The following is a 23,096-nucleotide window of genomic DNA, read 5'->3' on the forward strand; positions in this document are numbered from 1 at the left end:
GATTGCCACCCTCTAAGGGGATGACCACCATCTTAACCATTGTAGACCGTTTTTCTAAGGCCTGCCACTTTGTCCCCCTCCATAAACTGCCCACGGCATTTCAAACGGCCCAGTTGCTTATTAAACACGTTTTCCGCCTGCATGGCATACCTCTAGAGATCTTATCGGACCGAGGACCACAATTCATTTCCCGGGTGTGGAAAAATTTCTGTACTGCACTTCATGCAAGGGTTTCTCTCACTTCTGGTTTCCATCCCCAGACGAATGGCCAAACCGAGAGACTTAATCAGGATTTAGAAACTACTCTCCGCTGCTTCACCTCCTCCAATCCGTCAGATTGGAGTCAGTATCTCCCATGGGTCGAGTACGCCCATAACAGCCTTAGCTCTGCCGCAACTGGTTTATCCCCTTTCGAAGCCTCCATAGGTTATCAACCCCCGCTACTTCCGTCCGAAGAGGGAGACATCTCGGTAACCTCAGTCCGCCACCATATCCGTCGTTGCCAGAACATTTGGAAATTCACAACCTTAACAGCACAGCCGAACAAAACAAACGACAGGCAGACCGTAAGAGGGTTCCGGCTCCCACCTACACTCCCGGCCAGAAGGTGTGGTTATCATCCCGAGACATTCCTTTAAAGTCAATGTCCAAAAAATTGTCTCCCCGTTTTGTCGGCCCCTTTGAGGTTGAATCCATTATTAATCCCTCCGCTGTTCGCCTCAGTCTGCCAGCCTCCCTCCGAGTTCATCCCACTTTCCACGTTTCTCAGATAAAGCCCGTCCAGACCAGCACGCTCTGCCCTCCTACCGAGCCCCCTCCTCCCCCCCCGAGATATTGATGGCCATCCTGCCTACTCTGTCCGCCGGATCGTTGACTCCCGTCGACGAGGTCGTGGTTGGCAATACCTCGTCGATTGGGAGGGCTACGGTCCGGAGGATCGCTCTTGGGTTCCTGGCTCTTTTATTTTAGATCCTTCCCTCATCACGGATTACCGCTCGTCTCTTCCCTCCTCTTCATCTCGGCCGCCAGGTGGCGACCGTTGAGGGGGGGGTACTGTCGTGTTCCGGGGTTCTTTGTTTTCCTTGTGGGAGTCGGCTTGCTGCTTCTCACCATCTAGCCACCAGATGGCGCCAGACTCACCTCTCTCTGGAGTGGTGTGTTGTCATCCTGCGCACCTGTGATCTATCTGCTCGTCAGGCAAGGTGTACAAGAGGAGCTGACTGCCAGTACTTCGATGCCTGAGTGTTAGCCAGTAACGGTACCTCTGAGCCCCCTTGAGCTAGTCTCTGTTTTTCTCCTTGGTGTCTGATCACTTAGTGATTCTCCTTGTTGTCTCCTGCCTTCAGGTGTTTTCCCTGAGACGTCCTGGGTTCCCCTCGTGACGCCGTGGAACATACCCACTGGTAACCCGAGTTTCCAGACTCACCTCCTCCGGCTGATCGCAAGTCCCTCCTGGAGGTTCCGACTGACAGTCGTGCCGCTCCTCTGTCTCTGTCCTGCCCGAACCTACCTGTCCGCCCCCCGACAACACTCCCTCGCCGCCTTCTGGATCTCTGTGGCCAAGCGCTGTTCCTCCTGGATCATAAGGAAACAAGGACCCCGAGCACGGCAGTTATCCCTCCAAACCTACAAACTCCTGTTCAACAAGTAAGATTACTCCAATTAACTGTCATCACTCCCGTCTCCTACACCCTGTGAACTCACCATCTTCTTGCTGTGTTCTTTATAGTGTGCCGACCACTCCGTGAGCCTTTTCCCCCCCTGGATTGACCCGTAATCTGCAGTACATTCAAATATTGCTGTTGTAATAAAATTCACTTACAATATATATATTGCTCTCCTGTGTCGTGTTCTGCATGTGGGCTAGAAATATAGACTCATCATGACAGTTACAACATTATTTGATTTACCTTTCTATTTCTTTTTGTTCATTGCAAATTCTCTCAGTCTCAGTTGACTGAATGAAAGAAATCTGTGAAAAACAGTGTTTACGTCTCACCACTGATTCTCAATTTAATTAAGGTCTGAACTTTGACTGAGGCATTCTAACCTTGTCATTATAGCTTTGCTTTTAAGATGTTGGGAAGTTTTATACCAATTCTCCCCGGTATTTAACTCCTTCCATCTGGCTATCAGCTTGTCTGTTCCTGATAAAGAAAAGCATCCCCACAGCATGATTACAATGTTGCTGCCACCATGTTTTATTGTTTACCAACCAACATCTTTCCTATACATGGTTGGTGGAAAATTATAAAGGAGACTTCTGATAGCTTTCTTTATACAGTTTCTTTCTTTGTTCTGTTCTCGCCTAAAGCCTCTACATTGTAAAGTGCACTATGAATAGATAAGTTGTTAACAGACTCTCCAACCTGAGCTGTGCATCTCTGCAGCTCCTCCAGAGTTACCACGGATCTCTTGGTCTCGTTCTTATTTAAAATACTGCATGAGATGGTCAGAGCTTAGTATTCAATTTATTACCTAACTCATCTGTAAACGTTTTCACATTTTTATTGTTAAATAAAAATGTATGTTCCTTGATCTTGATGATATTGTATTTTTCCCACTGATGCCTTCCCAAATCAATCACTGAAAGCGACAAAGACACCATGAAATGTGAAGCTATGAAAGACAACATTTCTGTTAGCTGCATTTGATGGATGAGCATCAACCAGACAAGACTGCTGTGAGCTGGAACATGGACAGATGTGGGAGTACTGATGGTTTTGGGGTGTTATGTTGGTAAATGTAAATTGCAGCCTTTAACAGTTGCTCATATTTTCATATTTTTTGGATGTACACACAGCAGATAGAATGTTCTCACTTTAAATCTGAGTTGTTTATGTTTAATAATTCAGTTTTTTTTTTCTGAACCACGCTAAAAGTTTTATGCATCAAAGAAATTGAAGTAACTAAATGACATTTTTTTGTCTATTTTACAGATAGACCTGCCAGAAAATGATAAAGTATGCTCAACCTCAGACATCTGTAAAGAAACTTAAGTGAATTTCTCAAGCCGGACTCTTGAACTTCAACCTGCCTAAGGGAGCGGAGAGTTAGTTTTAAGCCCATCCCACCAGTGCAGGAGGAGACTGGGAGGAGGGGGGCAAGAGTTGTGTCCAGACTGGGACGTCCCACTGGAAATGTCTTCTGAGTGAACTGGTGAGGCAGTTAGATCTTCCCGGGGCCCTGCACACGGCTGACTTCTCTCCAAGCGTCCCTGCTCTGCAAAGCTGAAGGTAAGAGGTCTCACTCTGCCCAGCAGTTACTGCCTCAGATTGATATTTCTCCTTATTTGAGCTCTGAGTTAAAGCTTTCTGCAACTATTTTGGCATTCAGTTGTAAAACTGCTTTTAAAGGTGAAGTTTGGCCACTGATGGGTGTGGGGAAATTTTGTTTTCATCATTGTAAGATTTAAGAAATTCTCTTCAAAAGAGTTTCTGTTTTCCTAAAGTAGGTAGAATCTTATTTCTATATTTGCCCACATTTCCTTACTTTACAGTTCTAATTTAATGTCTTTCTGATTAGGCAAACTTATTTCAAACTAACTTACTGACAAGCATTTCAAACTGAAATGTGCTGAAAATGGCTTCTTTGTTGTTCAAACATCTGCCAGGAAAATCATTTATTATATGTACACAGTCTGTGATTTGGGAGATTATTGACTGTGGAGCTATTGTGTGCCACATCGGCAACAGGAGGAGGAGGGGGAAGAGGAATTAGGACACTGGTGTAGGGGAGGAGGGATGCAAGCAAGTCTTTCTGCAAGTTCATTTTTATTTTCCTTTCTTAGCTAATTTTATTCTTTACTTTAGTTTGATGCAATAAGTGCCATGCTCTTTGTTGCTTTGAAATTTCCCAGTTTTGCAGAGGGTATCAAGTTCTGCTGGTGAAAATTGGGGAAAGAAAAGAAGGAGGGATAAAAAGGGATAACATTTTAGTTAAGCCAGGCAGAGAAATGGGAGCATTTCTCCACAGATATCCCTCTCTTCTCCTTCCCTCCCTCCATCTCCTCTATGACTCCATTCCTTGATTACTCCCATGTAAAGGAATGTGGGTTTCTGCTGTGATCAGTTACCAGCTGTTTGCTGCGAGTCAAAGCAGACACCTAAAAATCTTTTAATTTGATCATTTTCTTTGTCTTACAACCATGTAGAAACTTTCAGAAAGTCATTTTCATGCACAAGTCTAGTGTCAGACAAAAAATAGCTTCCCTAGTTTGGTTAGAAACATGATTTCCAGCTGATTTGGCAAGACATTTTATGGATCACAGCTCTTCATCTGAGCTCAGAAATGATTAAATATCATATGACAATCACTGTTGTAGCTACTTATATTAAAAGGTTTTGTAATAAAATTTACATTATGTAGGTACCTGAAAATTTGATTAATGTTGCATTTAGTTAAAAAGTAGTTGTACTACAAATGTTAACACCAAAACAAGCTACAACGGACAAAATTTTCTATGCCGCCAGATAAATTTCCTCCCTTTTCTTCATTTAGAAACACTTCTTGTTTTCCTCTTTCGTCACACCTGTTTAAGATTTCTCTGAAGGCTCATTTAGAGGGAATAAAGCACAGTAATGTGTTGGCATCAGTGAGAGCGAAGCCGAAACTGAGTCTCCGGTGCCTAATTGTTGAGGTGGCAGGTCTGGGCAGAAGTGTTTGGAGGAGGAAAAAGAGAAGGAGGGGAGGAGAAAAGGAAGGGGAGGCGGTGTTGGAGCTAAGGATGCTGTGGAAAACTGATCCAGAAAAGCTGTAATCTCTTGACAGGAAGAAGGAGGACTATGGTGCAGTCTAGGCTGACGTGGAAAGGAAAAAATCTGGATATTGTTCCTCTGAGAAGGAAAATAAGAGGAAAAACATAGCAGGCATGAAGAATTAAGCCACGAAATGGAAATAGATTAGAGAATAATAGAGACTCGTTTTTGTTTTGATCTGATTTCCTCAGAAAAATTCTAGGGCAAATTGCTAGAACTGTTTGTTTCTACATTTTTGGATGAAATTTGAACTACTACGGTAGAACCTTTGTGCACATTAACGTACTTCCAATCATAAGCACAACTATTTGTTTTATTTAAATAACCTTTTAAAGACCAAAGCAATTAAACTGTGTTTGGGAGCCGGGAACAGATAGAAGAAACAGAAAATTATGGCTTTATTTCTCACTGTCTTCAACATAGAACCTTTAAAACCACAAAATAAAATCTGAATATTTTTCTATATAAACCCTGGTGTGAAGTGTTATGTTTAAGTTATAATACCCCCCACATATTCATTTCTATCTACTTGTTGGTTCTCAATCATCCAAGACATGGCAAAACTAAAAAAGGCTTAAAATAAAGCAACTTAACAAGTTATCATTTAAATAGCCCATAACTTGTAATGGGAGCTATTTCAATATGCTTATGGGAAATTTTATTAAGAGCAGTTACTCAGATCAGTTTTGATTACTAGTCATTTTTGGTCCTGCAGCTTGAATGTGGTTTAAAAACCTTTTTAAAACTTTTTAAACCATATCTTACGTTACTTTTCACTGTAACTTTGCCGACCCCCCCAAAATTGCTCTTGAGAAATTTTTCTGTTTATGGTCCCTCCAATAATGAGATGGGATTTAAGCCCTTTGCCAGGTGCTGCAGAGTGAATTTCTTTATTTTTTGTGATTTGTAAACAAATTAGAGAAATCTCTAATCTGCATTATTTGTGGTATCAAATTGAATTAAATGTTTAAAAATACACTACCGCTGCTATTTGGTTTCTGGTTTTCTTATCCTTTTAAAAGGCTTATGCTTTATTATTTTTCACAAAATAAAGATATTTTTTATGTTGAGTAACTTATTTCTGTCCTTTCATTTATAGGACAGAAATACAAATACATTTTTGATTACTTGATTTGATCAGAATCCACATTGAAAAAAGTTTTAACAATCTCAGGTTCAGATCAAACACACAACTGGGATATATTAATCAAATTGAAGGAATATTTTTAGTATTCCAGTGGTTCAATTCAGGGAATCACATTATGGTTTTGAGGCACAACTAGCAACTTATTGCTACAAAAACTCTGAAGTGGTAGAAGAAAAGTCTGCTACGTATGCCGGGTCTCTCAGATTCCAGAGACATGGGATTTGATCCGATTAGCTCCAACGGGGGAAGGGAAAATCTGAGTTATAAAGAGGTCAGGTGACAAACAGCCCAGGCTAACAAAGATCCTGACTTTTCTCTTCCACCTTCACACAGGTCCCTTTCATGAAAACTGCTCTTTGTCCAGATGATTCAATGGGTGTGCCAATAATCTCAAGGGAGGCAAATTGAATTTGTTAGTCACTGCAGGACAACAGGAGTGCACCTTTTCAGCTGCCTGAACCAGAAACACAACCAAAAAATAAGATTTATGAAAAAAGGAAAAGGAAAATCAAAACAAGAAAGGTGTTGACAATGTAAGATACTTAGAAAACAGTCAAATATGAGATTTATTTTAAAATCAGTGGGTAAAATTTACTTAAATATAACTTTTCCTATCAAAATATTTGAGAACAGATAACACAGTTTTGATTGCATTTGGCAGTGTCTATAAAGTACACCTGTACTTCAAATCAGCTCCTTCTATTCCAACCTCAAATGACATCAAGATAAAAAATCTGAACAAGTCTGAGAAAGGCTGCAGACTTTCAGCAAGAAGGTCATCAAGAAGAATAAAACTAATTAATTGATTGATAAAAACTGACCATCACTCATTCTTTTTCTGGAGCTACATGCCTCCATCAGATCATCATTTCGCAACTACACAGAAGGAGCATGTTTCTGATCTAAAGACACTTTGTTAGCACTGCTTTAAACTTTGGAGATTGGTCACAGATGGGTGTTTCATCTTGACAATGACTCAAAACAACACCAAGGCAACAAAACAGTGGCCAAAGAAAGATTACATTAAGGTCATGGAGTGATCCATCTTATGGACAATCCTTGGATGAACCTGACCTTTCAAGTTACCTAGCAGCAGCATAAAAACTCCAAATAATTTATAGAGTTTCTTTGAAGACAAAAACTCCCGAGATCCACCCAAATCTGGTGACCAGCAACAAGAAGTGTCTTAGTGTTGTGCATGTCAACAAATGTTGTTTTCTTTTAAGTATTTGTTCTGCACTTTTTTTTAAGGTTTTGTTGGCTCTAGTGGCCTTTATTTGAAAGTAGTTTGACATTAAAGAGGGTAATGAGAGAGGGGGAAGACATGCAGCAAATGTCACCAGGCCGGGAATCAAACCTGCAACCACTGCCACGAGGACTAAGGCCTTAATATGTGGTTTGTGTTTTGCCCCTGCACCACCACAGCACCCTGTTCTGTTGTGTTCTTTCTTTAAAATAGAAAACTGATCATTTCTCCTTAAGCGAGCAAACTTACAAATTCAGCGAGAGAGGGAACCAAATTCTTCATGCAGCAATTTCAACCTCATTAAATTTTCTTCAAATTAATTGCCAGACACCTGCTAATGCAATGTTACCCTTCTTATGACTTTCTTATGACAGACTTTCAAGCACTTGTTTGACCTGCTTAACCTCTTTGATTTGTTTGTTTTCTGCTGCCCCATAAAATCCATCCAGATGGTGGAGGATCTCATAAAAGATGTCATCCGTGTTCTGGTTTGGTCAGACAGGCAGTGTCTTATGTAGGAATTTTACTTGCCAGGTTTGGCAGAGTACAAATGTTACTTGCCAGTAACATTATATAAAAGACTGCAAATTACTGGAGATATTTTCAGGATGAAATCTAAGCTCTGTCTGTTTATGTCATAGAGATGCAAGTCAACCATCACACACTCCTTATATTTTAAGAGTATTTCTGTAATTTATCCCATCCACCTCTGGGGCTTGGTGCAGACACAGGAAATCACTCTTCATTCTGAGAGATTTTCCAAATATTTCTCTGTTCCCAGTGTTGTTTGTCCAGACTGTTTGCTGTCACACAGACTGTTTATCCTCCAAAACCTGCCTGTTATGTCACAGAGGAGGGTGAGAACGAATTCCTTCAAAGCTCCAGTGGAAAAAGCAACAGATATTACTGCAAAACTAGAGGAGAAAAGTGAATTGGTGACAGTTCAAGCTCAGGCTGTTTTCCTCCAAAGCAAGTTTACACTTGCTTACCTAACTAACCCAAATTAAATAGATTTGTGGGGAGAAGGGGCCCCTTTATGAGCCTGAAGTTTCCCTTTTAGCCTCAGTCCTGTTTGATTATGAGAGCAGCTTTCCAAATAAAATAATTTGTTTTGCTGTTATGTCAGTTAGTCCCGCCTCCTCCATCCTGACTCTTCGACTAAACAGGAATCTTTTAAAACTAAATAACGAGTACATCAGGCCTCTCCAAGTCAAATATTGACGCCATACACTTTAGAGATGACACCATTTCTGTTTTCTCCTCTTCCAGAGTACGTTTTGATATTTTTTTCTTATTGATATCTGCCAATGAGTTCTCCTTCGCCAGAAGCTTTTTGTTAGCTCTGCTTCTTCAAAGGCACACTTGTGAAGGTTATTTGGACACAGCATCTGCCAAAGTTTCTGTAATTTTCCACCTCTAAGCTTTAGGTTTTTGACTTCCTGGCTTGGTATTTATGGACCTTCTCAAACAGCAGACACTTGCTTTAAACACTTTGCTTTATAGTGATAAAGGTGCATTAGAAGTTCTGTATAGCAAACTGTTGGTTAAACCAAGAACCAATATAAATCTTTAAGAGCAACACTCAAGACAACACTGGTAACCAACCTGCAGGTCTTAGGTCATATAAATGTACTTTTAGCTTAAGCAGTGCAAAATATGGAAGAATTGTACCGGAAAAATCTACAGTTACACAGTTTTGAATGTATTGTTGATACTTCTTTATAATCCACACCTTGTCAAGATTATGTACACAACTGGTGCTGAAGGCTCATTTTCATTTTCATTAAGCACAAGCAAAAGAGCAAAAGAGAGCAAAGTGTGTAAGGCAATCATTTTAAAGTGGTGCTCAACATTTTAACTACAATTTCTTATTGAGTAGCTTATGGTGGAAATTTTGGAAGGTATAATACTATTAGTATAGTCGGCTACTGGCATTGTATTGTTAGTGTTACCATCCTAGTTATAGATTTCAGACTTAATTTGAAGATTTTTTTTCTTTGACACGAGGCCAAAGCAGATATACAGACTAAAGTATATATTTATTTATGTTATTCATGTATTTATTTTTATAGTAAATAGTATTAGCATCCACAGTTATTGGGAATTTCATGGTTTAAAGGTCACAGGTAGGAATTCCCCCAACATCTTCTCCTTATTTTATTTCCAATGGGTTTAAGTACTAATTGAGTGAAAGTTGACTAAAAGTTGTTTTGGTTGTTATTTAAAGAGGTTTTTTTATTTATTTATGTGGAAGGACCCAATAAAAGTAGATAAGCAGGATGAAGGTAAACAGTGGTTTTACAAAATAAAAATTAATGGCCGTGGTAGAGGTTTTGAGTTATACTGTTGTGTTCAGCTGTTATTGTGTTTTAAGGTGTTCGGGTGTAACTGGTTGTAAATGGCTGTTGTGTCTTGTGTTGGTAGAGGGATGATGGTTGTAGTAGTAACTGCTGTGCATTTTGAAAACGGATTATGTATATTGTTATTAGTTATTTCCACCACAATGTTCATTTTATGAAGAGGACAAGTTCAGTAATTTGAAGATTAGATATGAAGGTACCGTATAGTTACTGTTGCAGTACAGCATGACTCTGCTGTCTTTTTCTGCTGTCTCTAGGTGCAACTCACTCCCAGAAAAGAATTCAAATTAAACCCAAAGCAAACATGCCTGTCAGACACAGCTGAGTGTGTTTGCAGAACAGCATAGCAAACCTCTCTCATTTAAATGTCAGAATTTCACTCTGCTGGAAGGTTTCAGACAACAGATTACTGAGTGCAAACAAAATATTGCTGCATGAGTCTGAACATGTCAACCTATTCTGATGCTTCGTGTTATGAATACTTTAACTCCACTCAGCAAAGAGCTTCTTCAGTCTTGAAACCAATCCCACATCATGAAGAAACTTTACAAAGTTGAATTTTCCAATTGAAGACGTCAAAACTGAAGCTAATTACTCTAGTATTAGTTTAAAAAAACATAAACTTTTTTCATCTTCCCTTTGTTAAGATCTGTCTGTATTACTGCTTCTGTTACTGCATAAAATAATTTTAAACCAGCTAAAGAAAAACAAAACAATACCAAAAGAAAGGCTGTTTGTCTATGTTTTTTTTTTTTAATTCAGATATTTTTATTTATTTAAAACAGTTCGGACTTTGACTTTTACACGTGGCCTCTGCTAACATGAGTCTTTGATGCCTAACAAATCTTTTTGGATGTTTGGGAGGAAGCTGATTTCATGGAGCTGAAGAAGGGAATAATCTACCCAGAAAGAGAGAAAGACTAAGCAATGCAACACGCCTTTACCAAACAAAGGAACCTTTATTTCTTCTACATCAAGAGAAGTTCTTCATTGAGTTTCAAACAACGAATGCTCAGACAGGACGCGCGAGAGGGGATACAGATTCTCAGACAAAGACTTTTCTCATGGCAGCTAAAACAGAATATATGCACTATATTCTTTTTAATTAATAAAGTGATATTTTCAAACAGATTCTGTTCGATAATAGTACTGTAGTCGTAGATAAAAAATCCAAAATGTAGGTCTAATGTTAGATTTTGTGGTGAAAAGGCAAGAAACTGTAAACTGAATAACAACCAGTTACCATGCTTAAAAATAGGGTGTCTATATTGTGTTTTGTGCAGAAAATCCATCTGAAAGATCAGATTTAGAATAAATTGAGTGAAATTGTTGATAGAGGTCTAATTTATGTTGCAATTACCAAGGAATTGGGATAATGCACTAACAGTCAATTGCAGTCACAATATTTGTAGAAGATGAAGCAAACACAAAAAGTTTAGTTTTAACTGTCTTTTAAACAAGTTATGTATGTTTAAAAAGTTTTAACAGAAAAGTGTTCTCTCAAAAATTGCATAAACATTTCAGTTTCTATAATTTTGTAAAAATATTGGAGCAAATGATAAAACTAACTGAAATCTCATACAAGTGGTAATGACTTTATTTTTGTGTTTAATAGAGAGCATGTATATAAAATATCTTAAGCTTCTATGAACATCCCCATGTGTGACATTATCTGCAGTAATTCTTAATCACCTTACTGTACGTAATTGTACAACCCTCCCTTGAACTGTGTTGCTAGTTTCTTTTTAGCAGGTTCAGTTTTTCAAATGGTTTCCATATGTGTGTTCAAAATCACTTGTCTATTTTTTTGCCATTTAAAAAGTAAATGATCTCTGAATTAAGATCAATATAAAAACAACAAAACTTTTTTAGTGATTACCAAAGTAGATGATGCATTATGACATTACATGAGTAGGGAAACAAACTGACTGGATGTGGAAAATACTAGTATGTGACCTAAGGGTAAAAAAAAAAAGATGTCCATCACCAAATGATATCTTGATATTTTGCAAAATTCATATTTCTAAAGTCTGGACTCACATAATATGTGATGTGTTCTCAATTTGTTTGAGAAAGATGGTTTGGGGATCTTTAATCCTGCAACTTAAAACAAACTGTGAGCAAGACATGAAACCAGAAAACATAAGCAGGAAATCAAAATGGTGATTATTAAATAAGGACTGATGAAGAGCAGATGTAGGGAGTTACAAACCAAGACAAACAAGGATCAAAAATATCCTCAACTGTTCCAAATACTTTAAAGAAACAGAACAAATCAGTAATTCCTCCTAAAATACAAAAAATGTCATTAAACCATAATGAAGAAAGAAAGGTTTGGATACAAAAGATTTCAAAACTGAACATAGACATGGCATGACAGAGCAAACTCTTAGATTTAAAGACCTGATTGTCATAAAACAACCAAGAAGTACTAAGAATTGCTGACTTTGCTTTTAATGTGTTGCTTTTGATCAGATTCTAGATTCTGGGTTTTTAGATAGTTATAAGACTTAAACTCAATCAGAATCTGCTTGCTATTGTACATCTTATTTGCAGTGTCAAAATTCCTTCCATCAGGAAACTCATCAGATCTCCTGTCATCTGACCTCTTTAGCTGCACAGGTCATTAGATCAGGAATGACCTGTGCATCTCTATACTTTATAAACTAAGATGTCAAAGTTAGGGAAATTTGTATTCACACAAAAACTCTGAGAAGTTTATCCCTGAATGCCCGCCAACTTCTGAAAACAACATCTGGAACAAATAAAGAAGTGGAACTGCAAATGTTTACACAAATATATTAAGGCTTTATGTTATCTGTTATTCTAAAGCATCTCCTGCACTCTTGATTTTGATGACATAGAAAAATTGAATTGTTTCTCTCTCTTTCCTTACAGTCTTTGAAGATGAGGGTGTGGATCGTCTTCCTCCTGTGCCTGGCTGGCCACGCCATCGCTGCTCCTGTAAGTTCAAGTCTCTGTGGCCATTTCTAGTCCTTATCCTTTTGTGAGCATTTTCCCTTCTTGATTCCATTCAGCTTGTTTACATAGTGCCATTCCAGAATAAATGTAACCTCAAGGCACTTTACAAACAACAATTTAAATTCAATCACACACATTTCAATTGATTGTAGTTATCCAACAGTACATTAAGCTTAGTTAATTACTGAAATTAGCTACAAACTTTCTGTCTAAGGAAACCCATAGAGTCAATGACTTGCAGCACTTTGTCTTCGACAACCATTTAGTGTCGTGTCGATGGCTTTATACCAATCCTCATACTGGAGCATGTATGTAGCAACAGTGGGGAGAAAAAACTCCTATTTAATAGGAAGAAATTGGCAACAGAACCAGAACCTGACTCAGTAAAAGTGGCCATCTGCCATGTCCGACTGTGGGATACAAAAAGATACAGAAGAATTGTTATAGTAGTAATTTCTATGTCAATGGAAAGTAAAAAGTTAATAGCTAAAGAGGTAGAAAGATTTGTTGATAGCAGCATTATGTCAGCCGATGTTCTTCTTCATAAAGGTATCAAAGCCAAACAAAACGCCACTCTAGATGTAGCTTCCAGGGAGAGAAAAAACTGAGAGAAAACATAAAAATAACAGTTGAAATAACACCAATTAATGCAAATAGAAGAGTAGTAGTAGAAGAATGAGAGGAAATGTGGTAATAAACATGTAGCAGCATAACTACAGGTATAGCTCAGGATAACCTAACGCCTTATAATGAGGTCTGAGAGGCAGGAATAACTGTCTTTCCGGTCTGTACTCACTGTTCTCGATGACGTTTTCTTTCCCGTGATCACCCCTCATTGTTTAATAGACTTCCTCTGTAGTTCTAACTGTGGGTGTGCTTTCCCATGTAAAGTTTGTTTGGATTAACAATTTTTCTAAGGCCAATTCCTCCACTGAGAGTTGCTCTGTTGTCTCGTTCACGTATATCTAATTTTTCATTGTGTGGACATTCTGTGTGTCTGTAATCAGATCATTCCTGTTTTTGTGTTGCAGGCTGAGGAGGAGCCAGTTGTGGAGGAGCTGGTTACTGAAGAGCCAGTTGTTGAGGTCAGTCCAGATTATTTTTTTGTTGTTTTTTAATTTATTTCTTCTTCAATGTATTTCTTTCACTCTACCTTGAATTAAACTCTATAATTTTATTTCAATATTTCAGGAAAGCCCCTGAGAGAACCGCAGAAATTCTCTGAAGCACAGAAAATGACTTGGTTGTCATTAAAGTGCTAGTTAATTCCTTATTTAGTGGGGTTTCTCTGCAAAACACAATAATAGCAACAAAGGGAAATAATGAATAACTAACTTACATAAACTAACATTTCATTTGTCCTGATTCTGTAAACTGGTATAAACTTTTAAATACTTTATTTTCCTCCTGAGACATTTCTTCTGTTAGGCGTCTGTGATATGTTTTCCAAACCCCACAGCTGTTCTTAAATTTGATCTGTGACACAACTTTGGAATTTTTAGATTTGAAGACAGAGAACTGTTTCACAGACTTGTAAAAGCTGTGAACTTTTTTTGTAAATATTAGCAGCTAACTAACATGCTGTAATTAAGTCATTAATGGACTTTAACCACCAAGTAAAACAGCAGAAAGTTGAGTTTGTGTTGCCATTGTCAGTCCCATAACCAGATGAGGTATTAAAGTAAAAATTGCAGCTTTCAATCTTTCTGCCAGAATTGCACCTCAAAACACTTTTACTTGTCAATTGTCAATAAGGAAAATTTGTTTCATGTTCAGTAATTTTCCTTATTGTAAGAAAATACCAGCTTCAACAGAATAATATGTTTTTAGCAGCGCTGGATTTTAGACAAATTTATTCAAAAGAAAATCTTAGGCTTTCATGTGAACGTTTTATGGTTTCCTGCTCCAGAGGTCCAGCGGGACCAGAGATCCCACAGCTGTTAATTTTAGCCACTGGTTAAGCTAGCCAGGAAACCATTAGGTTTGTTTTCTTTTTTGGCCTGACCACATGTGGATCCAGCTGTTTTTATTGCTGGATCTTCTGGTCTCTCAGACTCTGTTGGCCTTCAGGGAGGACTGGTGATGTTTCAAGCCTTTTTGAAGGCAAACAATGAGTAGTTTGAGGAAACCATGGAGAACTTAATCTGAAACTAGATGTTCCAAAAGATTATTGATCATTTGTTCAAAGCCTGACCTCTGGCATGCGCTGTGTTCCAGGAAACAGAGGTGGGAACCAACCCAGTGCAGGTGGAGGTTGGAGAGTTTGATGAAGCCATCGAGATTGAAGATGTTGTTGAGAGTAAGTTTGTAACTTGTTAATATAGGAAGATTGGTTATCTAAACCATAAACATCTCTTGCTTCAGCAGGAAGCCAAACCCTCTAAAATTAACTCTAAATGGCTTGTTAGGAACCAAGTTCACACCTAATGCAAATAAAGCATAAACATAGTGTAAACAATGTCTGGGAGTGTTTTAGCATAGCCTAATTCTCTACATGAAGGGTTAAAAATCTAGGTACACCCCAGTATGCATGATTATATTTTTGTGCAAACATGTCTTAGAGGATTAATTTTGACACAAAAGGCTGCTTTAATTATTTTTGTCTACAGCAGCAGTCTTCTTTGATAAACAACCTTAAAGTATTTCGGCTGCATTCTGGAGACTGGGTGCAGCTATGCAGAGGCTGCAGGGTTCGCTCGAGGCTCAAGCTGGCACACTAAGCAGACATAATGACAGACTGCCTCGTTCTGCATGCAGATGCCTGTGATTATATGTTCCACCCATCTTAAAGAGGCAATTCAACCGCAGAAAACTTAATAAGCAGCAAAAGTTGAAGACTGGAGAGGCTACAGGCTGTTTAAAACAGTTTAGGGCATATTGAAGAGTATTCTTCACATTTTTTTGCACTTTCTCTTTTCCAGTTGTGTTCAAGTATGTAGCTCATGATCATTTTTTGTTTGTTTTCATGTCCAAGACTGAGAAATATGTTTAAAAAACGTTAAGGACAGAAAGTAAGTGCAATGTAGCCAAAAATAACTGAACAGTACAGATGTTAGGTTTGGAATGAACTGTGGGTCACTGTGCATAACATAATGAGCCATGCAAGACAAAAGTCGTGACAGTAAAGCATAAAGCTCAAAATTGACTTAAAAAAATAAACAATTAAATGATGATTTATTCACTAAAGAAAAGAAAGTTAAGAAAATAGCTGAGTTACAGACTGAGACAGTAACAGTAATTAGAAACTCAAGAAGTGTGGTGGAATTTAGACAGACATTGTAATCAGTGATCAGCATTAGTTCACATCAGACCGTCCTCCCCATTTCTCCAAACATCTGTTACCAGAAGGATTTTTATGAGCGACACATTCAGTCATTTTGTAACTCTCACTTTTTTCCTCAATGTCGTCAGCATTTCAAGCTCTGAAAAGTCTGTCAACATTTAGTTTTCAACATGTCATTTAGCCCTTAAAGGTTTTTCAAGCTAATACTGCAAAGCTAGTGGTTGGAGGGGAAGTAAATACTTGATGCTTCTTCGGCTAATTCAAAGAAAATTCTTCTGGGTATCATTTGCAACTATGGCATAAACTTTGATGTATTGTGTTCAATTTCCTCAGCTTTAGGTTGTTCCTAAAACTGAGGAACAGCCTGGAATCTTTGACTCCTCAAGTCCAGGATTCCAGTTATTTCATAATCCAGGGGGGAAAATGTGGAAACTGTTTTTCTGAAGAGAAATTGGTCTTAATCCTAGATTTTTTTTTCCAAAGAACTCATCTGTGTTTCCTGTCTGGCTGCTGTTCATTACATCCCTGTTTAGCTGGAATTTATCATAACCATTGGATATTTTTCTATTAAAAGTAATTTTTTGTCAAATAAACAGTACATTCTGTTTAATAATGTGAAAGATTTCCACATGGATCAGACAGAGATGCTACATTATTATATATTTGTCGTAGAGTCTTACTGTGTTAGTGGGAAAATGCTATTTTTGCTTCAGAAAAGTAGAGTTGAAAATTATATATCTAGTTTGAACAACAATGGATAATAACTTTCACAAGTTTCAAACTTTTGGTTCACTGATTCAGTAATTTAAATTGGGATATAAATCAAAATGCACAAACAGCAGCAGCTAAAGTAAAAATTAAGAACCTAAAATATTGAACAATTTTGCTGAAGCTATTTAGCTTTTACAAAATTGTGTCCTTAACTTCTGCATTAATATATTTTTGTTTTTTCTTGGAGATCCTTGCCTGAACTACCACTGCAAGAAGGGCAAAGTGTGTGAGGTTGATGACAGCAACACCCCCATGTGTGTGTGCCAGGACCCCTCCACCTGCCCTGCTGCCGAAGGAGAGTTTGAGCATGTGAGTTAACCGGTGATACCTGTCTATCACTTATCTATCTATCATACATAATATCTATTCAACATGAGGTACTAAACCCTTTTTGTAAAAGAAAAAGCAAATAAACATTACACACTCTGATTTTACCCATTGTTCCCCCTCTTTCTCACCAAGAGTCAGCAGTGCTTCCTTTTGTTTGGGTAAAAAAAAAGAAACTATAAAAAACAAAGAATTTACAACCCATACAGAGAATGATAAGTCATATAAACAAGCCATATACTGTATATCATTAATGTATAACCTTTTGGCAAAAGTGCAACACTTAGTTTTCTCCTATAGGATTTCACAAGTTTGGATCATACAACATCTCGATGAACTAATAAAAGAAAAGCAGAATAAATAAAAATGCTTCAGTTATATATTTTTGAAAGACCTTTTGGTAGAAACTGTGGGTCACCATATAATTCTGCATAAATGTATCCAAACCTAAGATGGATTTTTTTTTCTAAACTTCTCAGTTTGAAAGAGCTCAAAAACATTTGTGTGAAAATACATTTGTCTCTAATAAAATTAGCATCTATTTTACAAACCGCTGCATTTTTACTTGAGTTGATTTTTGTTTCCAGGTCTGCGGCACTGACAACAAGACCTTTGATTCCTCCTGCCACTTCTTTGCCACTAAGTGCGCTCTGGAGGGAACCAAGAAGGGCCACAAGCTGCACCTGGACTACATTGGACCCTGCAAATGTGAGTGCTTGAACTCTTCCAACACGGTATAACATACTTTAAAGCAACACTCTCTGCAGTGTATAATTCAAGAGGATGCAATACGATTTAAGATCTGCTGATATTAGTTAAGTAAAGGAAAAGCAAACCTTAAGTAGAATTTATGCCTTTTTCTCTTGTGCTACTTTGTGGATTGGGCTACTATTTGTTTTGACACCCTGCTGGCTTCGCCAGTGTCTTGCTTGTGCACATGTGCAGTGTAGTTCCCTCTCACATGTGTGAAAAAGTGAAGGAGCTGAGTACTGTCTCTTCTCATGTCTGCACTCTCTGCTGAGACTGATGGGTGGGTTGGACTGTCATGTCGGATTCTGCAGGCTCTGTCCAGACACGCTGGCTGCATTTCTTTGTCTGTTCTCTCTGAACGTGACACATGCAGCTCAGGGAGATGAGTCAGGGCTGTGGGGTTTGGATGGAGATCATGGCACATCTCAGCTTACAAGAAGAAAACAGTATTCAGTCTGTGGCATAGTTGAGGGCAAACAGATCTGAATCATATTAAATAGTTAAACATGAGCTCACAGGTAAGATGAAGAAAAAACTAGTTTGAAGTTTGCAAAACTTGTAAAATGCTTTGTCTTATACGAATAGTTTTCCTTAAGTCATTAAACAAGATGTTAAGCATATGCTTTAAAGTTTATATTAATTATTTGTATTAAATGATGACTATTTGCTCTGTGCAGACATCGAGCCCTGCCTGGACAACGAGCTGAGCGAGTTCCCTCTCCGCATGAGGGACTGGCTGAAGAACGTTCTGGTGACTCTGTACGAGCGCGACGAGGACAACAACATGCTGACCGAGAAGCAGAAGCTTAGGGTGAGAAAATGCACATTAAAGGACATGCATGAGTTCTTTTCTTCTTTTCAGCCATTGTTACAAACTTCTCTTGATCAAAAGCCTGTAACTCACTAAATAGTTGGAATCAACAAAAATGTGACACTATCACATGTTTGAAAGGGTATAAAATACTAATCTGTTGCATAAATAGTTGCTAACATACTTGAAGAAATTTTAATTTTGAGATTTGATTATTAAAGACTAATTGTTCTCCTGCCCACTTCAGCTGGCCGGCTGGATTGTGTTGATCTATCCTGAATCAACTCTTAGTTTAGCGAGAGTTTATCTCAAAATGATGGCCCTCCAAGCTGTTGTTGTTCTGATACTGTAACTCATTCTTGATATGCTGCATCAGGATGTTAAAGAAATAGAGATGCAAGCAGATGGCTAACTGTAGTGATGTTTGATTTGCTTTTAAATGAGGGGGAAAAACAAAAATAACTGAATTATTAACTTCCTAACATCCCACGTTGCTCTTAAAAATACATTTCAAATAGCCCATTGATTTTCCATTCGAAATCTCGGATATAAAACCACACCTGTCCTGTTTTTCAGGTGAAGAAGATCTTTGAGAACGAGAAGAGGCTGCAGGCTGGTGAGCACTCTCTGGACCTCCTGGCCCGTGACTTCGAGAAGAACTACAACATGTACATCTTCCCCGTCCACTGGCAGTTCGGCCAGCTTGACCAGCACCCCGTCGACGGGTAAGGATGTGGAAAACATGCTGATGGAATGTGTTTGGAGATCTACTTGGCTCGTTCAGCTATGCTGCAGTAGCACTGATACACTTAGCACCTCTCAATATAAAAAAAGGAAAAAATGAATGTATCCAATATTGATATGGTTGCTTTGTGCAGCAAACTTAAGTTAATATCCCCGTTATTACCACCATCCAGGAGTATTTTAGTGTTTTTGGAAAATTCTGTCTCCTATTGGTTGGGGGAAAGGTAAGGGGAGCTGAAGTTAGCTTCCCATAGGTGACTGGATTTTGTACGCATACTGTTTGGAGCTAGAGATACGCAGCTGTTCTGAAATGAACCTTTGAGGGCATTCAAGCTGCTGATCAAGATGCTTTTCTTAAGAACTATATGTCCTTCCAGTTCTGGGTTTGCTTTAGGATCCCCATGAAGGAATTTCAAAGAGTGTTTGTGGAGAGGAATGTCTTGGTTTCCCTGCTGAATGTTCAATGACTGTATTGGAGGGGAAAATATACATAGTGTATCCAAGTATCATTTCTGCCCTGGTATTATTGAGTCAAGTTTTTACACTATAAAACATGATTAATGCTGTTTTTGTTTTTCATCAGATACCTGACCCACTCAGAGCTCGCCCCCCTGCGTGCTCCCCTCATTCCCATGGAGCATTGCACCACTCGCTTCTTCGAGACTTGTGATGCCGACGGCGACAAATACATCGCCCTGGAGGAGTGGGCTTCCTGCTTTGGCATCAAAGAGCGTGAGTGACAACTGGTGGACAAAATGCTCCTGTTTAATTTTTTATATTAACCTGTGACCTTTGACACAGCCTGAACTCTAAACTATGTTTTATCTTTAGAATTTAAACTCTGATGAAATTTTAATTTAAAGACAGAAAAATTTACCTTTAACCTCAAGGTTAAACACAACAGATTCCACACTGCCATTATTTGTTACAAATCTTTTCAATCTTGTTATTTTCTGGGTTTTGACTAGGCCATTGCAACGCCTTGATTTTTTTTTCACAGCCAGTAGAGTTTAAGAACTCTTGAGTTTATTCATCATTTCTCTGAACATTGCATGAAAGATTGGCAGCTGTCTTTAAATGTTTTCACTTGCAGATAATCTTTTGAGTGATGGACTTCAAATTACTTTGAAATTACCTTATAACTGCTCTCAGCATGGTGGACAACAACAGTTGCTTATTAAAGATGATTGCTGATGTTTTTCCTGCTTAGCAGCGTATTAACTTACGGTACCCGTATTCACCATAGCAGCAAACTGCTAAAACTTATACTTTTACAGAGGAGATTACACTGATTACAACATATTGATTAAGTGCATTTAATGATCAGGACATGGCTGGCACTTCTCTTCCTAAGTACCACATAATCAGCAAGAAAGTACTTAACATACAGCAGTTTAATTTAGTTTTTATGTTTGTTTAATAAATTATAACAGTGTGGAATTTGTTTGGAATTAATTGAGGACATACTTCCTTTTCACCACATATGTAAATATGTGCGTTTTTATTGTCTTGAAACTATTACGTGGTTTCCATTATAATCTGATGTTTGGCTTTTAGGAGTTAAGCATTTGTAAGTACTTGTGAATTGATCTTTACGTTGTCATCACACTCTAACTCATCAATATGTTTTCTTTGTGTTTGCAGAGGATGTGGACAAAGACTTCATCATCTAAGTTCCTCTGATGGGCAGCAACAGTTTGAGAGAAACTTCTAGTCGCTACTAACCGGACAAGGTGTTGATGATCCATAAGTTAATAAAGAGAATACAATTAAGGTGCTAACTGCAAGTTTTGTGTTACTTTCTTATTATTAATTATCTTTTCTAGCTATACCACTAAAAAAAACCTTCCAAAACTATAAAAGTTCATAGTCTGAAATAACATCATGTGTTTGTGAACATTTCAATTCTTTTGTTTGTTTTTTAACAAAAACCCAATAAGGTAAAAACTAAAGACCTCCGATGTAAATTTACATTGATATTTTATATGCTGTCTGTTCCATGATGTGTTCAGGGCTTTTTTTATTTGGGACCAGTTGAGACCAGAAGAATGAAACTGTTAAGTCAAAAATAAAGTTTCTAAATAAATGCTCCCTCTGCTTGCTTCCTACTAAACTTACTTTTCAGTTTTTGCACTTTTTTGGTGGTGGGCTCCTTCATTTTTACTGTCATTTTGTGTATTTTTTTAGCAGTTTGACTACTGGTAGCAAAGTTGTAATTTTTTTATCAATTTCCAGACAAATCTGTGCTCTTAAAAGCAGTGCGTGTGTGTGCTTATATTTGAAAATAAGTTTTAAAAAATGATTTGCTAATGAGGGGGGAACCTCGCAGGCTGAGAGTTTTTCTCACCATGTTTTTGTTTTTTTTGTGACCTAAAGAGCTCGGTCTAGTTCGTTTCCTGAATAAATGTCTTCAAAAACATCTGAGCATGGCTCCATATCTGCATCAGTCTTCTCTGCAAAAGACTTTTTTACCCAGATAATCTGACTTGACATCTGTACAGCACCACAAGCCAGACTTTGTTTTTCATGTGTGACATTTTTGAAATTTTTTGGACTTTCAAGCATGAGAAAGCTTATCTTGCTGCTTTATGCAGCATACATGCTTAACTGTTTTGAACTGTTTTGCAAACCTCTAAGTCAGAATAATCTTTTTAAACATTTTATATTAAATTCTAGGGGTATAATAAATCTATCTTAATTTTAATAAAATGATAAAATTATCAGTTTTATTTTTTTGCAATCATTAAGAGTTTTCTTTCTGCAGGTTTAGGGCATCTTTATGTGACATTTGATATAACCATTTTCTCCATCCCTCCCAAATTAAGCAAGCATACTCATCTTAGAAAGCCACAGAAACGGGTCCAGTCACCGTCATTATGACCAGATCTACACAGAGCCTTAGGCATACTTCTGCTATTTAAAATCACAAAAAGTCAATTTTAATGGAATTACGGAATATGTGCCAGCAAGGCCACAGCAACTAGCAACTAACTGTGAAGCAGAGGAAAAATGACACATGGTTGACAAATTTTTTCTAACAAAAATCTAAAAAGTGTGACATGCATTTGTATTCAACCCCTATATTCTAATACTTCTAAGTAAAATTAAATATTCTAAAAAGTAATTAGAGTAACAAATTAGAGTCGACCTGTGTGTAATTTGATTTATATAGAAACGGAGTTGTTCTGTGAAGGAACATTTGTGAACAAACAGCATCATGAAGACTGAAGAACACACCAGACTCACCTGTCTGTTCTGCTCTTTATGAAATTGTGGGAAGGGTTACAGCGGAGTTGGGTTATAAAACCATATCCAAAACTTTGTTCATCTCAAAGAGAGTTTTTCAGTTTTTCATGTGAAGATCAAAAACATGTGACACAACTGCAAATTTACGAAGGCATGGCTATCCATATAACAGGTCAATCAAGATGAACAAAATCCAGAGAAGACACCAAGAAGCCCATAGTGATGGAAAAACTTCAACTCATGTGAAAACCTGTTAGAAGCTGCAGGACCAGAGCGAAGGTTCATCGTAGTCATGAACCTATGTAGTCAGAGCTACTATAGGATTGATTGGATCAAAGTATTTTCAAGTGTAAGAATGGTCCAGTCAAAGTCCAGAACTTCATTTCATGATTTTCATAAGCTCCAGTCCTCCATTTGAGTATTATGAAGTCAGATTGTGATTTTTCACAATTTTACTCTACTGTCATTCATCAAATAATAAAGATTTTAAATTTCATTGATTGCATAAAATGTGCTGACAATCACTTCAAAAACATAAATGAATCATTACTGAATTGTAATTTGTGTCATAAAATATCTAAAAGTCCAAATAGCATAATATTATATTCATAAATGTTACAGACCAAGTCTTCACCAAAACAGGATGTGTTCATGTTGTCTGGCTGTGAGGAC

At 37.8% G+C, this 23,096-nt stretch overlaps 1 protein-coding gene and 1 long non-coding RNA gene across 2 annotated transcripts; both read left to right on the plus strand.

Annotated features, from left to right (window-relative positions):
* Positions 1-944: 944 nt before the first annotated feature.
* Positions 945-1,778, plus strand: LOC111607069. The gene is made up of 3 exons (XR_002752297.1): positions 945-1,258; positions 1,347-1,647; positions 1,730-1,778. It is a non-coding gene; the product is annotated as an uncharacterized LOC111607069 (long non-coding RNA).
* Positions 1,779-3,128: 1,350 nt separating this feature from the next.
* Positions 3,129-21,597, plus strand: sparc (secreted protein acidic and cysteine rich). Its single transcript, XM_005808621.2, has 10 exons — positions 3,129-3,236; positions 12,409-12,474; positions 13,524-13,577; positions 14,710-14,791; positions 16,734-16,855; positions 17,461-17,581; positions 18,301-18,434; positions 19,011-19,159; positions 19,762-19,910; positions 20,823-21,597. The coding sequence occupies exons 2-10, from the start codon at positions 12,418-12,420 to the stop codon at positions 20,849-20,851; spliced, it is 897 nt and encodes a 298-aa protein (XP_005808678.1). The 5' UTR covers positions 3,129-3,236; positions 12,409-12,417; the 3' UTR covers positions 20,852-21,597.
* The last annotated feature ends 1,499 nt before the right edge of the window (positions 21,598-23,096 follow it).

Source organism: Xiphophorus maculatus, chromosome 23 (genome assembly GCF_002775205.1).
Source record: "Xiphophorus maculatus strain JP 163 A chromosome 23, X_maculatus-5.0-male, whole genome shotgun sequence".
Taxonomy (NCBI): Eukaryota; Metazoa; Chordata; class Actinopteri; order Cyprinodontiformes; family Poeciliidae; genus Xiphophorus; species Xiphophorus maculatus.